The sequence below is a fragment of the Crocodylus siamensis genome, chromosome 1 (assembly GCF_052110815.1).
Source record: "Crocodylus siamensis isolate JL-2025a chromosome 1, ASM5211081v1, whole genome shotgun sequence".
NCBI classification, from domain to species: Eukaryota; Metazoa; Chordata; order Crocodylia; family Crocodylidae; genus Crocodylus; species Crocodylus siamensis.
This window is the reverse complement of record NC_143395.1, coordinates 133,152,356-133,167,848: the sequence shown is the minus strand read 5'-3', so window position 1 is coordinate 133,167,848 and position 15,493 is coordinate 133,152,356. Positions and strand designations below refer to the sequence as shown.

Below are 15,493 nucleotides of genomic sequence, written 5' to 3'. Positions count from 1 at the left end.
ACTACAGGCTGGAACTGAAACCTTTATGTCACATCTATCTACACTGGAACTTTCTGAAGGATCTTATTTTTGTTATTCTGAATCTGTTCCCCTTTGGGTATCAGCTTCAAGGTGCAAACATCAAAGAAGCTAATTGTTGGAGGGACACAAGCCTGGGAGCTGTGGTTTTTTTTACATCAGTAAGACTAGTAATACTGGTGCTGTTTGGGTAATCATTTGTGAGTAAATACTCTATAAGCCTATCACTGTGGGCAGCAAAGTTAGAAAGTAGCATTTTTTTAAAAGCTAGAATACAAACAATTTTAGGTATTGGGAGGCGATCTCTGCATTTGTGAGCTTCAGAGAGGCCTACTGCACATTACAAGCTCTGTTTAAAACACGCTTTCATTTAAAACAATGCTACTAATGCATTTTTGTTGTGATGGTGACTGTGATAACAAAAATCAATCTCTAGGCTTTCTAATTTGTGAAGAAGACAGATGACTCGCTGGGATCCAAAGTAAAGTCTACAACAAACCACACTTGCCAAAGCATCCAATACAATTCTCCCCCCCCGTCCCCCCACAAAGCTCCTGTACCTAAGAACCGGTACTTAAGCTTTCCTCATGATCATTCCCAAGACAGAATAAACCACCACAGTTTTATGTCTCATGTTCTGCAAAGCTTTCAAGTTAGCAGAGGTAAACGTTTTGCATTGAAGCTCCATGTGATAAATTTTCTATCAGGCAAATTACTGCTTTTTTTGTGTGCAGGACTATTTTTATGAACCTGAGCATTCGTTACCATAACAATTTAGGTCTTTTTGAAACTGCTGCTGGTGTAAGCTGTGAACCACACCAAAAGTTGTTCATTGCTATTAGGACCCCATTGTGTTATGCACTGTAGGAACACAGAATAAAGGACAACCACTGACCCAAGGAGGTTACTCTCTAAGGTCTGGTCTACATTTCCAAGTTTTGCCAGCATGGCTATGCTGACTAAGAGTGTGTAAAAAGATCACCCCCCTAGCTAATGCAGCTATGTTGGAAAAACCTCTTCAGCTGGATGCAGCTAAGGCAGTGAGGCTCAACAGATCAGGCTCCACAGGCTGGATGAGCAGAAAGGGGCCAGTCCACAGGCCAGATCTCATGGATGAGGTCAGTCCACAGATGTGATTGGACTGCACACTAACATGGTGGTTCATAGATTCATAGATTCATAGATGCTAGGGTCAGAAGGGACCTCAATAGATCATCGAGTCCAACCCCCTGCATAAGCAGGAAAGAGTGCTGGGCCTACATTACCCCAGCTAGATACACATCCAACCTTCTCTTGAATACCCCCAGGGTAGGGGAGAGCACCACCTCCCTTGGGAGCCCGTTCCAGACCTTGGCCACTCGAACTGTGAAGAAGTTCCTCCTAATATCCAATCTAAATCTGCTCTCCTCTAGCTTGTGGCCATTATTTCTTGTAACCCCCGGGGGCGCCTTGGTGAATAAATACTCACCAATTCCCTTCTGTGCCCCCCTGACGAACTTATAGGCAGCCACCAGGTCGCCTCTCAACCTTCTCTTGCGGAGGCTGAAAAGGTCCAGTTTCTCTAATCTCTCCTCGTAGGGCTTGGCCTGCAGGCCCTTAACCATACGAGTGGCCCTTCTCTGGACCCTCTCCAGGTTATCCGCATCCTTCTTGAAGTGCGGCGCCCAGAATTGCACGCAGTACTCCAGCTGCGGTCTGACCAGCGCCCGATAGAGGGGAAGTATCACCTCCTTGGACCTATTTGTCATGCATCTGCTGATGCACGATAAAGTGCCATTGGCTTTTCTGATGGTTTCATCACACTGCCGACTCATGTTCATCTTGGAGTCCACTAGGACTCCAAGATCCCTTTCCACTTCCGTGCCACCCAGCAGGTCATTTCCTAGGCTGTAGGTGTGCTGGACATTTTTCCTCCCTAGATGCAGCACTTTGCATTTCTCCTTGTTGAACTGCATTCTGTTGTTTTCTGCCCACTTGTCTAACCTGTCCAGGTCTGCTTGCAGCTGTTCCCTGCCCTCCAGCGTGTCCACTTCGCCCCATAGCTTAGTGTCATCTGCAAACTTGGACAGAGTACATTTCACCCCCTCGTCCAAGTCGCTGATGAAGACATTAAAGAGTATCGGTCCAAGCACCGAGCCCTGCGGCACCCCACTGCCCACACTCTTCCAGGTCGAAACCGACCCATCCACCACAACTCTCTGGGTGCGAGCCTCCAGCCAATTCTCCACCCACCGGACTGTGCAGTCATCCAAGTCACAGCCCCTTAACTTGTTCACCAGTATGGGGTGGGATACCGTATCAAAGGCCTTCCTGAAGTCCAAGTATACGACATCCACCCCTCCTTCTGCGTCGAGGCGTTTTGTGACCTGGTCATAAAAAGAGACTAGATTGGTCAGGCACGATCTACCTGCCACGAACCCGTGCTGGTTTCCCCTCAGCATAATTTGTCCTGCCGGGCTCTCACAAATGTGAGCCTTGATGATTTTCTCAAAGATTTTGCCAAGGATGGAGGTGAGACTGACTGGCCTATAGTTACCCGGGTCCTCCTTCCTCCCCTTCTTGAAAATGGGAACCACATTGGCCCTTTTCCAGTCCTCCGGGACTTGACCCGTGCGCCACGAGCATTCAAATATTCCCGCCAGTGGCTCTGCAATGATGTCGGCCAGTGCCTTCAGTACCCTCGGATGGAGCTCATCCGGGCCTGCCGACTTAAAGGCATCCAGTTCCTCCAAGTGACCCTGCACCACCTCAGGGTCCACGCATGGGAGTCTGGTGCCTTGCTGCTGCCTCCCTACACTCCCAGTGAGAGACTTGTCATGCCTCTCGCTTAGGAACACTGAGGCGAAGAACTCGTTGAGGAGTTCAGCCTTGTCCCCTCTGTCCGTCACCAATTGTTTCTGCCCATTTAGCAGGGGTCCTATTCCTCCCTGGGCCTTCCTTTTACTCCCTATATATCTAAAAAACAATTTCTTATTGTCTTTTACTTGGGTTGTCATCCTCAGCTCCATGGTAGCTTTGGCCTGTCTAACTGCCTCCCTACAAGCACGAGCAGAAGAGGTATATTCCTCTTTGGTGATCTCTCCCTGTTTCCACTTTTTATGTGCTCCCCTTTTGGCCCTTAGTCTGCCCTGGATTTCTCTGGTCAGCCAGGGAAGCCTTCTGGCCCCTTTCCCTCTTTTACCTCGCACGGGGATCGTCTCGCTTTGTGCGAGAAGGATAGCTTCCTTAAGGCACAGCCACCCTTCTTGGGCTCCCATCATTTCAAAACTACTACTCTGCAGTGCGTCCTTCACTAATCGCCTGAGTTCGCTGAAATCAGCTTTCTTAAAGTCCAGCACGTTCACCCTACTGGTTACCTTACCCACTCAACGCCTTATGTTGAATTGTACTTTTAGGTGATCACTGTCCCCCAGATGGCTACCGATCTGTAGGTCCCCTACTATGTCATCCCCCGTTGCCAATACCAGATCCAGTAAGGCATTCCCCCTAGTGGGACCATGTACCTCCTGCGTCAGGTGGAGGTCCTGTACACAGGTTAGAAACCTGCGTGAGCGGTGGGACTTTGCTGTCTGTGTCTCCCAGCAGATGTCCGGGTAGTTTAGGTCCCCCATGACCACCGCCTCTTTAGCTTTTATGGTCTCTGAGAGTTGCCTCAGGAGCCCCAAATCTATTTCTTCCCCTTGATGTGGGGGTCTGTAGCAGACCCCTACCACCAAATCCTTTTCTCCTTGCCCCCCATGTAGCCTAACCCACAGTCCTTCTACTTCCTCATCCTTTGATTCTGTCTTGATGAGGGTTGATGTATATTGCTCCTTAACATAGAGCGCAACCCCTCCCCCCCTTTTCCCCACTCTGTCCTTTCTGTACAATCTATAGCCCTCAATATGTACCGCCCAGTCGTGGGATGGATCCCACCAGGTTTCCGTCAGCCCCACTAAGTCGTAGTCGTTTAGTGCAACCAGGAGCGCTAGTTCATCCTGCTTGTTCCCCATGCTCCTAGCATTAGTATATAGGCACTTGAGCCCTGTGACTGGTGCTTTTGCTACCCCCTCGCTCCAAGTCCTAAAGGGCTTTTTGTCTCTAACCTTCCCGTTCCTTACCTGTGTGGATCTCGCTATGTGCTAGCCCAGCCCCATATCAGCCTGCCCCATATACCAGAATCAGCCTGCGGGGCTCCCCATGGGTCAGAAAATTTGGCAGGACAGTGGCAATCAACATTGCCATCACTCCCCTTGCCACCACATTCCCATAGGCCAGAAGACACAGCTCTGTGGGCCAGAAGTTGAACATTATGAGCTATGCCACAGGTACTCAATTCCCAGTTTGCAAGCCAGAGCTGGCCCCCAGCATCGCATCATCCAGCCTGTGGGGCTCCCCATCGACACACAGGGAGCCCTGTGGGCCGTGGTGGCCCTGCATGCTAGATTGGGCAGGCAAAGTGGCACAGGGCCCAACAGCCTGATCCCAGCATGCAGGGCCAGACGGAGGTAGCATGAGTCCCTGGGGCCCAATCCCAGCATGCAGGGCTGAGTGCATGCAGAATGGGGCCTCATTATGGTGTGTGGGACTGGGTGGAGGCAGTGGGGTCTGCTCCCAGACCGCATGTCCAAGTGGAGGTGGTGCAAGGACCAATCCCAACCTGTAGGGTTGGGCAGAGGCAGCACAGGGCCTGATGCCAGGCAGAGGTGGTGTGGGACCCCAGTGTCCAATCCTGGTCTGTGGGTTGGATGCAGGAGACACAGGACTCCAGGGCCCAATCCAAGTACATGTGGGCAGCACAAGGCCCAATTCCAGTGTTCAGGGGCCAGCCAAGGCCATGAGGGACTCAATCCAGGCATATGGGCCTGATCTGGCCCACAAACCAGACTTGCATCATTTGCCTGGCCTGTGGGGCCAAAAGGCTGTGCACCACTCAAGTATGAAGCAGAAAATTAGGATTAGAAGGAACCTCAGGAGGTCATCTAGTGAAGTTCAATCCCTGATCATAGCAGGACCATCCCTAACTAGATCATCCCTGCAAAAGCTTTGTCTAGCCAGATCTTAAAAACTTCCAAGGATGGAAATCCACCATCTCTCTGGGTAACTTGTTCAGTGATTTACTACGCTCGTTATGAGAAAGTTTTTCCTAATATCTAACTTAAACTTACCTTGCTGGAACTTGAGATCATTGCTCCTTGTTCTGTCATCTGCCACCACTGAGAGCAGTCTAGCTCTCTTTCAAACCCCACTTCAGGTAGCTGAAGGCTGCTATTAAATCCCCTCTCAGTCTTCTCTTCTCCAGACTAAATAAGTCCAGTTCCCTTAGCCTCTCCTCACAAGTCATGTGCCCCAGCTACCTAACCATTTTCATTGCCCTCTACTGGACTCTCTCCAATGTATCCACATCTTTTCTACGGGGGGTGGGGGGGGCAAAACTAGACACAATACACCATATATGGCCTCACCAGTGCCAAATAGAGGGGAATAATTGTTTCCTTTGATCTGTTGGCAACACTCCTACCAATGCAGCCCAGTATGCCATTAGCCTTCTTGGCAATGAGGACACACTGCTTATTGGCCACTGTAACCCCCACGTCCATTTCTGCAGAGCTGTTGCCTAGCTGGTCGGCCCCAGCCTGTACTGGTACATGGGATTGTTCCATCTTAAGTGCAGGACTTTGCACTTATCCTTGGTGAACCTCATGAGATTTTTTTTGGTCCAATCCTCCAATTTGTTAAGGTCTCTCTGAATCCTAGCCCTACCTTCCAGTGTATCTACTACTCCGCCCAGCTTGCTGTCATCTGCAAACTTGCTGAGGGTGCGCTCTATGTTACCTTACAGGTCATTGATGAAAATATTGAAAACTGACCCCAGGACTGACCCCTGGGGCAATCCACTTGATACCAGCTGCCAATTAGACATTGAGCCATTGATTACTACCCTTTGAGCCCGATGATCCAGCCAGTGTTCTATTCACCTCACAGTCCATTCATCAAACCCGTACTTCCTTAGCTTGCCTGAGAGACTGCTGTAGGAGACCGTATCAAAAGCCTTGCTAATGTCAAGGTACATCACATCCACTGGTCTCCCTGCATCCACAGAGCCAGTCATCTCATCATAGAATAATCAGGCAATCAGGTTGGCCAGGCATGACTTGGTGAATCCATGCTGACTGTTCCTAATCACCTTCTTCTGCTCCAAGTGGTTAGAAAAGGGCTTCTGCAAGCTAGCTTTAGTCATTTGGGATACGGATGTAGTAAAGACATAGCAGCAAAAGGGTATTTTGGCTATCTCCACTAAGGGTCTCTACTGCCATAGCTATTCCAGCAAAGCTATGGGGGCAGCAACCCTGCAATGTACATAAGGCTGAAGTACAAGACAGAGAAAGCACGAGGGAAAGGGACGATAAGGAACAGACAGAGTGACAGAGCCACCATTTGCAAATACCACATTTTTCAACTTTTCTTTACTTTTTCACCTTTTCTTTCCACAGTGGATCTAAACTGTAAAAATATGGACAATCACAGCCAATGAAAAGAGTTGCCCTGGCTTCTACAGTAGATGGCCAGGGTTATTCCAAGGGCACTCCTTGGAATAACGAGGAACAAAGGCCACAAACTGACAGAGAGCAGATTTAGGTTGGACATTAGACATAACTTCTTCATGGTTAGGGTTGCCAGAATCTGGAGTGGGCTTCCAAGGGAGGTGGTGCTCTCTCCTACCTTGGGGGTCTTCAAGAGGATACTGGACAAGCACCTGGCTGGGGTCATTTGACCCCAGCACTCTTTCCTGCCCAGGGCAGGGTGTCGGACAAGATGACCTGTTGGGGTCTCTTCCGACCCTAAAAACTATGAAACTATGAATATACTTTATTTGACTATTGTCACAACTATTCTGCACGAGGGCATCTTTCACACCAAAACAACCATCAAGTGTCTTAAATTTTTTGTCACTCCCTATTTTAGACTCAATGGGTGCTTACAGGTGTGGAACATGCCCCCTGTCCCCAAACAGCACTTTACTTTCAGCTTGGCGCACCCCCACATCAAGCATAGCGCATGCCCAGAAGAGGAGTTGCGTCAGTTTGACTCGGCTCACCCAGCATCTTTATAGCTCACACGCATCAGCATGGCTTCTTGGCATTTTTATCTAACAGTTAAATCAGTCAGCTATTAGCTAAAAGTGCCAAAAAGCCCACTGAAGCACACAAACTATTACAGACACTGGGGAGCCAGGTTAGACAGGATTTTGCTTCCGGTAAAGCTCTGGGGGTTTTTTTCCCATGTTTGTCAGCACCCAATACGATATGTATCAGTTCTACATAGTGTTCCTTTTTGTGTTGTTTGTCATACTGCTCTCTGGGCTGCTGAATTTTTTTTTCATCCTATGGAAAGGTGGTGTTAACTTTCCCCAAGAAGTTTCATTGGTGCTTACCTTTGCCAAGAAGTTTAGGGTCATGATTCCCCCACCCATTCACTGGGCCAGGTACTGGATTTATATTTGGTTTCTTAGTAGCTTCCACCCTGCCAAGCAGTGATAACAATAGCTTCTTGTCTCTTTCAAAGACTATTCAGTACCCATAGATGCTGATAAGACCTTTTTCTCTATGACAGACTAAGTTAAAAGAGTTATTTTAAATTTTCAGAACTTTTCCAACCCATTAATGAATGAGTCTTAAGAGGATCACTAGCAATTAGTCTGCCAATATGTTTGCTATAATGACAACAGTTTATATTTACCAGAGAAATGGGCTTATATGAAGATAATCAATTTTTTCCTATTTTGGAAATCATTATTATTCATACTTCACATAGGAAAGAAAGCAATACTCTGTTTTTCAGAATGTGGTTGTACGGATCTAACAAGAAACTACTTCTTTATTTTGCAAATGTTTTATAGTGTGCTCTGTACTTACCCAAGCCAGGGAATTTACACCTTTATATTGTTCATCTCCCTATCAAATATTTCGGCATGGGCCAGTTTTTAAGATTAAATTTAGGCACGTAAAATATGTTCTCTCAATGGAAGGGGGTGTATGTGTAGACAGAGAAAGAGAGCAAGGGATTGCTGGTTGTGCAAGATGAAGAACACAACTCATGACAGTTATTCTGAATATATGTTTTTGTTAGTATAATCTCTTCATTATGCATAAGATTTTATGGAGGCCAGCCAAATTTTTATCATCTGTTTTACCATATTGGATAACATCCAACCAGAATCTTTCCCCTCCTACAAATCTCTTCTGGTTGTTTAAGTTCTACCATATTCACAACACAATTTATTAATTAGTTCAAACTATTTCCCCCTTTCTCCCATTAATTTAAAATTAACAAGTGTACCCTACTCCATCTGCTTTGTAATGTGTTGTGTCCCATTTTGTTGGAGTCAAACAAAATTATAGCAGAAAAATGCCTCAACTTCTTTTTCACTGGATTGTTTCTCTACAAAGATATTTTAGTATGGTTGCGGGTGGAGTTAGTGATTCCATCAAACCCAAATTTATCCCAAGAATGTGTTTTTAAGGCACAGTCTGTATCACATTGGATACTTTTGTTGTTTACCATTATTAGTATTTATGTAAGAGTTTAATTTACAAATATTCCCCGGAACTTAAAAAGATATTATTCATGGGCCTCTTTAACATTACTGCTAGAGAAGGCCTAGGTCCTGCACTGCTTGTGGCGACCCTTGCTGAAGTCAATGGCCATACCTACACAAGTGACAATGCAAGGTCATAGCTCTACATAGCATATTAGTATTTATATTGCAGCATGCAAAATAAAAATAAAGACACTGAAAAAGCAAGTTAAAATGCATAGGATTTAACCAAGCACTGGCATGCCTTTTTGATACAAGTGCAGAGGTTCCTCTTAAATCTGACATCACTGCACAGTGCATTATGGGTGTTAAATCCAAGACAATAATAGGCCAAAGGACTCTGAGACCTTCAAAAAATGATCCTAAAGCTACTTTACACTCAATTTAAGGGCTGATCCAGGAATGTCTGCAACCTTATCTTGGCTCAATTTGTTATTTTATTCTTCACTGCTATAACAAAGGTAACCTGCTTAACTACTTTTTTCCTATCTTAACACTGAAGCATTCTGCCCCCACAGCATAATGTAGATTTAATTTAATTCCTCTGCCTGACAAACCAGAAAATATTCATTTTCACTGCTGTCTGACAATGTAGATGACTCACTCTGTAAACCACTGAGCTTGCTGATTGTTCCCATGCTGTGTTCAGTCCCTTTGCAGTCAAACCAGACTCAGAACTACTGTATTTTTTCACATACAACATGCACCTTTTCCCCAAAAATCAGCCCTACAAAACTGAGGTGAATGTATTAAGCAGGGAAGCTGATTTTCTGCATGGGCGAGAAGCACCCTGCTTTGATCCTTGCTTCACACTGAAGCAGCTGTGGCATTATTTGTTAGGCAACTGAGGGAGTCAACTGACTTAGTGGCACATTGTTTTTACTCCAGAGGTGTTAATGATAGTCTCTCCTTCTTAATGTTTTGGAGGTTCCACTAATAGAGATAACCTTCCTTAGGGCAATTTTGCTGTCTGCTAGTTGCTCCTGGTCTCTCTCCTAATTCACAGCTCTGAAAACTCCTTAGCTTTTTCCAAAATCATAGATCCACCCATGTTGATCAGTCTTTAGCAGCAGCAAGGCTTTCAACTTTAGTTAAGCAGGAAAGGGAAAGTGAATCAGCTAAAAATTAGGCTCTGTCCCTGCTCTATGCAGCCATACCTTTGGAGAAAGCATTGTTCTTCATTCTTCCTTTCAAAAAAACAGTGTATATTATATTTTAGGACATGTTGTATGCAAGAAAATACAATAACTGATTCCACCTCCTTCCCCAGCCAAAAACCAAAAATTGTATTTCATGTGTTGCAATACCAGGGTCTCATTGTGAATACAGTGGCCTACAGTTTTGGCTTTTACCTTGAATTCTTGTATTTGTGATTAATTAAATCAGAGTGTTATGATTATGTTTTAAAAAATCTGGACCCTAATCCTACAATCAGATAAGCTTTATGCCCGTGTAGAGGCCCACCAAAGTCGATGAGATTCCAAACAGGTGGAGAGTTCCATAGTCAAGGGCCAAGTTTCAGGTTTACAGCTCTGGGGGCCTTAGCTACACATACAGAGAGTACTTGTGCACAAAAGTACATACTTTCAGGTATTCATGTCTGCAAGTGAAATGTAAAGACTGCATATTGGAAATTTAGTCCTTCCAGCATTACTTCCCACAGTTTCCTGTCTGTGTGTCTGTTTTTAATTAAGTATATTTTTCTCTTTAAAAATACACCCACAAAATCAAGTCTGACCCAAGTTTTTAAAGTTTCTATTATCTCCTGAGACTTTCTCTGATACAGTCAAAAGTACAAATTTCAGCTAAGGTAACACATTCCTCATTCAGCTATGCTGAAAGAATTGAGATAACAAGCCTGAGAATGTCACATTAAAAATGTTGGGAGTTAGGCCAACTCAGCAGTCTAGTAGCAGCTGCAATCAGCATAAAAAGTGGGTCCAAACTATTTATCAACCCAGCTGCCCTGTGAAAATATCTAATTATTTGTCATTTTTATAACACCAATGTTAGGTCTCCAAGACAGACAAAACCCAGAAGGAAAGAGATTACGTTGTAAGTGGTTTGTGTCTCAAAACCAAATAAAAAACAATGAACATTAATATTTAGCACAAATATTGCCTGAGGTAAATATGTTTGGGCTGTAAATGCAGCAAGCCTTACTTTGCATAGCTTCATTTTGCAGCTGTATCGTTTGGACTGCAGTCAAAACTTGGTAGAGATGATTCTTGTACTGATGATGAAAGTCTCTGGAAAGTTCAAGAGCAAATGAATGGAGGTTCTTCAGGTCTTGCTTAAGTCCCTACACAGTGAGGAGAAACAACATGTTAACAAAGATATAAAAAGAAGTTGGGGAAATGGTAAGCTATCCACAATGAAAAGAATTGTGGTGAGGAATTATAGTCAAGAAGAATTTTATATTTCATTTAATGAGGTCAACAAGGATGCACGATATAATGAGGTGTAGCTAGAGACTGATCTCATTTCCAAGGAAATTTAGAAGCACTCATTGTTCTTTAGAAGCCTCTCAGAATCTTACAGACTATGCTCAAATTATCATAGCATCAAGCTCTTAAAAGCAGAACAAAGTATCTCCTTTCATCTTGCCAACTAAAATCAAGGTACAGTGAATGTGTCCTCTGCACACTTACAAATCATATATCCAATTAAATTTAACTAGAAACACGTATCAATAAAGTGCTTAATCTGTTCTTTACTAAAAACATTATATATATGTTTTATTTGATAGCTACATATTTGGGTCATTCTCAAACATTTCTAAAATGAGTGATTTCTACTCACTGGTAAGAAAGGTGATTTATTTGACAAAGATCAGAATCCTTGTGTGGGATGGATTTTTTTTTTTTAAATGACTGTAACACATCAAGATAACATTTAGAATGTGAATTTTAAATATTTGTAGGAGTATCCAGAGTACCTTCAACTCAGAGTTATAAACAGAAATAAAGTAAAAATAAATTGAAGCCCCAAGAAAAAGCACAGGCTGGACACCTCTTACTACAGTGTCAGAACAGGAACTTAACCTACCTGTAAAATGGGGTTAATAATAATTTACCTCCCAAGGGGTTGTGATGATTAATTAGTTAACAGTTTAAGGTAGTCAGAAAGTGTGACTTGTGAAGTGACATATTCACTGTTCCAAATAGTAACATATAATGCACCACTGACTTTTAATTAATTGAATATTTTAATGATAAAACTGTAAGTTGAACCAAAGGCAAAAAAGCTAATTGACTGAAGTTTAGCTCAGAAGCCAAAGAACACACACAAACCCGCTTTTATCACTTCCAGTTCTGGGATTACTGGTAATTTAGTATTGTAAGACCCTTTACCTCTCCTAAATCACATTCATCACCTTGTGGACAGTAAGCCATCGTGATCTGATTCTACCGCCCACTGATGTGTGCAGTGGAGTCCCCCAGGGCACAGTTCTGGGGCCGGTGCCTTTCAACATCTTCATCAGTGATCTGGATGAGGGGGTGGGAAGCACCCTGTCCAAATTCGCATATGACACAAAATTACGGGATGCACCTAACACCCTGGAGAGGAGGAACCAGATCCAGGCTGACCTAGACAGGCTGGGGAAGTGGGCAGAGAGTAACAGAATCCAATTCAATAAGAACAAGTGCAGGTGCTGCATCTAGGGAGGAAGAACTGCCATCATACCTACAGGCTGGGGGGCAACCTTCTCAGCTCCGCCGAGGCAGAAAAAGATCTTGGAGTCACTGTTGACTCCAGGATGAACATGAGTCGCCAATGTGATGGAGCAGTTGTCAGAGCTAATCGCACCTTGTTGTGCATCTGTAGGTGCTTCACAAACAGGTCCAGGGAAGTGATTCTCCCCCTCTATGGTCAGACCACAGCTGGAGTACTGTGTCCAGTTCTGGAATGACAAGGAACAATGGCCATAAACTACTAAACAGAAGGTTTAGGCTGGACATTAGGAAAAAGTTCTTCATGGTCAGGGTTGCCAGAATCTGGACTGGGCTCCCAAGGCAGGTGGTGCTTGCTCCATCCTTGGGGGTCTTCAAGAAGAGACTGGACAAGCACCTGGCTGGGATCACATGACCCCAGGGTTGGTGTTTCTTTTCTTGCCTGCCAGGGGCATGGAGTCAGACTAGATGGCCCACTGAGGTCCCTTCCGACTCCATGAATCTACTGCATCACAACCAGCTCTGCCATTTTATCTATTTAAAATGCTACTGCAAGATTTTCTGTTAATGATCACTGTAATTAGTCAAAATCACTTCATTTTTTCAAAACTGCGTGCCTCTTTCAAGCCAATTCAGGAACAAGGTTCCCCTTATCCTAGGTAACCATATGGCCGTTTGGTTGGGACAGTCCTGGATTTTGTAGGCCATCCCAGTGTCCCCATTCGTTGGTGAAAATTGAAGCAAATTTCTGGAACGGTGCCACTCTGCCCACATGTGCCCAGCCTGGCGTTCAGAGGCAGGGGAGGGTTGTGGCAGGCGCTGGGCTGAGCACTGCTCCTCCTATCTGGGGCAGGAATCAGAAGGGTCAGGGCAGGGCAGGGCAGAGCAGGCTAGGGGAGTGGGCTGAGGCAAGTACCTGCTCTGGGTGAGCCAGGATGGCAGAGCAGGGTAGGGTGGGCCAGCACGGAGGCCCGCAGCTGGACTGTATCCCCCACATGCAAATGATGGGCCCGACTAGGAGTGGCCCCTGTGTGGTACACCCTGGGCTTTCCCAGCTTGCACTATGTGGCCACACAGCACCTCCACCCTGCCACTTGTATCCTCATGCTGTGCTGCTGTGGCTGTGCATGGCAGCCCCAGGCAGCTGCTGGTTGGGGGAGAGGTGCTGTGTGTCACCATGGGGCTAGTGGAGCCTAGGGCGGCGTCACACAGGGGCAGCTCCCAGCTGGATCCAGCCTCTGCATGCAGGGAATGGAGCCCAGCTGTGGGCATCTGTGCTATCCCACCTGGCCCCACTCTGCCATCAGGGCTCCTAGGAGCTGCAGGGCTGGGGCTCTGTGCATGCACATGTGTTCATCCACATGGAGAGGGGGTTGCGGTGGCATGGGCTCTGTGTGTATATATGCACACCTGCCTCCAATCCCAAATTTCCCTACCCTGTCCTGGTACCCTACCTTATCCAGGGTTTAGGTATGAATCCAGAGAAGAATACTCCTCTAACTTAACACTTGCATGTGTTCTTGAAATTAACAATTTTAAGGACTACCTTTTTCAAGCTGATACCTTTTAACAAAGGTAACAAATTACACTTAGTGCAATTGCATAACTATGCTTAGATCTTCAACAGAGACATTGAAAATGAAGAAGCAAGGTTTTATTTGTGGTGGCATCTCTTATTGGATCAACTCTATATTTGGGAGAGATGTTAGATAAGCTTTCAAGCACAAACTCAAACCTTGCTGCTTGAAAATGAAGTCAGTTTTAGGTACTGTGAAGTAGATGCACATTGATCAACAGAATATCTAACAAACTGCTCACAGTGCAACCCAACAAACCAGTCATGTGAGGAAGTCAGTGGAAATTCAAGATGCTTTCCTAGGAGCATGTTATCTTTCGTAAGACAGATTTATTAGTATTGTCCCTTCAGGCATATCTATAAGGCAGACTGAAATGTATTTCAGAGTAGGGGTGCACCAATAAAGATTTTTTTGGCCAATACTGATGGCCGACTATTAACCAGCCATACTGAATGATACCGGTTCGACTCCTGATATGCAGCCTGGCAGCTTGGAAAGCAGCATCCAGCCAGTAAGTCTGTTGGGGGAAAGGGGCATGGGGGGCAGGGCGCAGCAGATCGAGGCTCCCACAGTGAAAGAGGGAGTGGGGCTGGGGCATGGGCAGACACTGCCCAGCCAGGGTGGGGTGTAGGATGGAACTACGGGTGGCTCGTCCAGAGGGCGTGGGGGGTGAGGAAGGGAGGTAGCTCCCCACTCTACCTGCACTCTGGGGGAAGCATGTGTCTCCTAGATTTGTGTGCAGGGTGAGGGTGGGCTGCCCGCTGCAGACTCTTCCTGGTAGGGAAGGGGCTGGGTCAAGGCTGTGCTCAGGGCAGGCAGGGGCTGCACTGGGAGGGGGGGGTTATGGGGTGGGCTACAGCCACCCCAAAATTTTCCATAGCCACCCCATAGCCCCCCTCCCAGCACTGCCACCACCCACCTCCCCCGCCCCAAACACAGCCCTGCCCCAGCCACATTCCCGCCAGGAAGAGGCTGGTATAGCCCCTTATCCCGAGCCCACAGCAGGCAGCCCGCCCTTGCCCCGTGCACAAATCTAGGGAGCACATGCCCCCCATGCCTCCCTGGGGGTGCATGCAGCAGCAGGAGATGTCCCCTTCCCACCCTCCTGCGCCCCGGATGAGCTATCCACAGCTCTGTCCTGCTCTCTGCCCTGGCTGGGCAGTGCTTGCCCCTGCCCCATTTCTTCCCTCACTATGGGGGCCTCAATCTGCCCCTCCACACCCCTTCCCCCAACAGACTTACCAGCCAGACTCTCCATGCTGCCAGGCTGCACTCCTGGCCATGCCATTTATCTGTCACATTATCAGCCACATTGTCCAAAAAAAAGCTGGTTGTCACTAACGTCAATTTTCCTTTTATTGGTGCAGATACGATATGGACCAATGTATCAGTGCACCTCTACTTCAGAGATACCCAAGTCAGCTTTAAAATAGCCCACTCAGATACTAGTAGCACTCTAGCCATGGCACTATGAAGCACAGCACAGACTAATTTCCTTGGTTTCTTTGGTAGGTCTTGGAAGCCATGCTGAGCTCTGTTTTGCCACATAAAAACTACTACCAGTTTAACACTATCTTAGGTATCTGTAAACTATGCTGAAGTGACAGCTGTGACTGCAGCATAAATACACCCTAAGATTCAGAACT

The 15,493-nt window shown here is 46.1% G+C and overlaps 1 protein-coding gene across 4 annotated transcripts in view; it reads right to left on the bottom strand.

The window, feature by feature from the left end:
- KIF25 (kinesin family member 25) overlaps nt 1-15,493 on the bottom strand; it is an 87,873-nt gene that overhangs the window by 60,743 nt on the left and 11,637 nt on the right. For 3 of the 4 annotated variants that reach the window (XR_016441836.1, XM_090043111.1, XM_090043120.1), the window contains exon 4: nt 10,760-10,898. Coding sequence is in view for 2 of the 4 variants with exons in the window: in XM_090043111.1 (XP_089899237.1) it covers nt 10,760-10,898 (139 nt within the window). In the remaining 2 variants the exon portion in view is untranslated. Of the gene's footprint in view, nt 1-10,759; nt 10,899-12,406; nt 12,501-15,493 lie in introns of all 4 variants that reach the window. The other variant, XR_016441839.1, reaches the window with a different exon arrangement.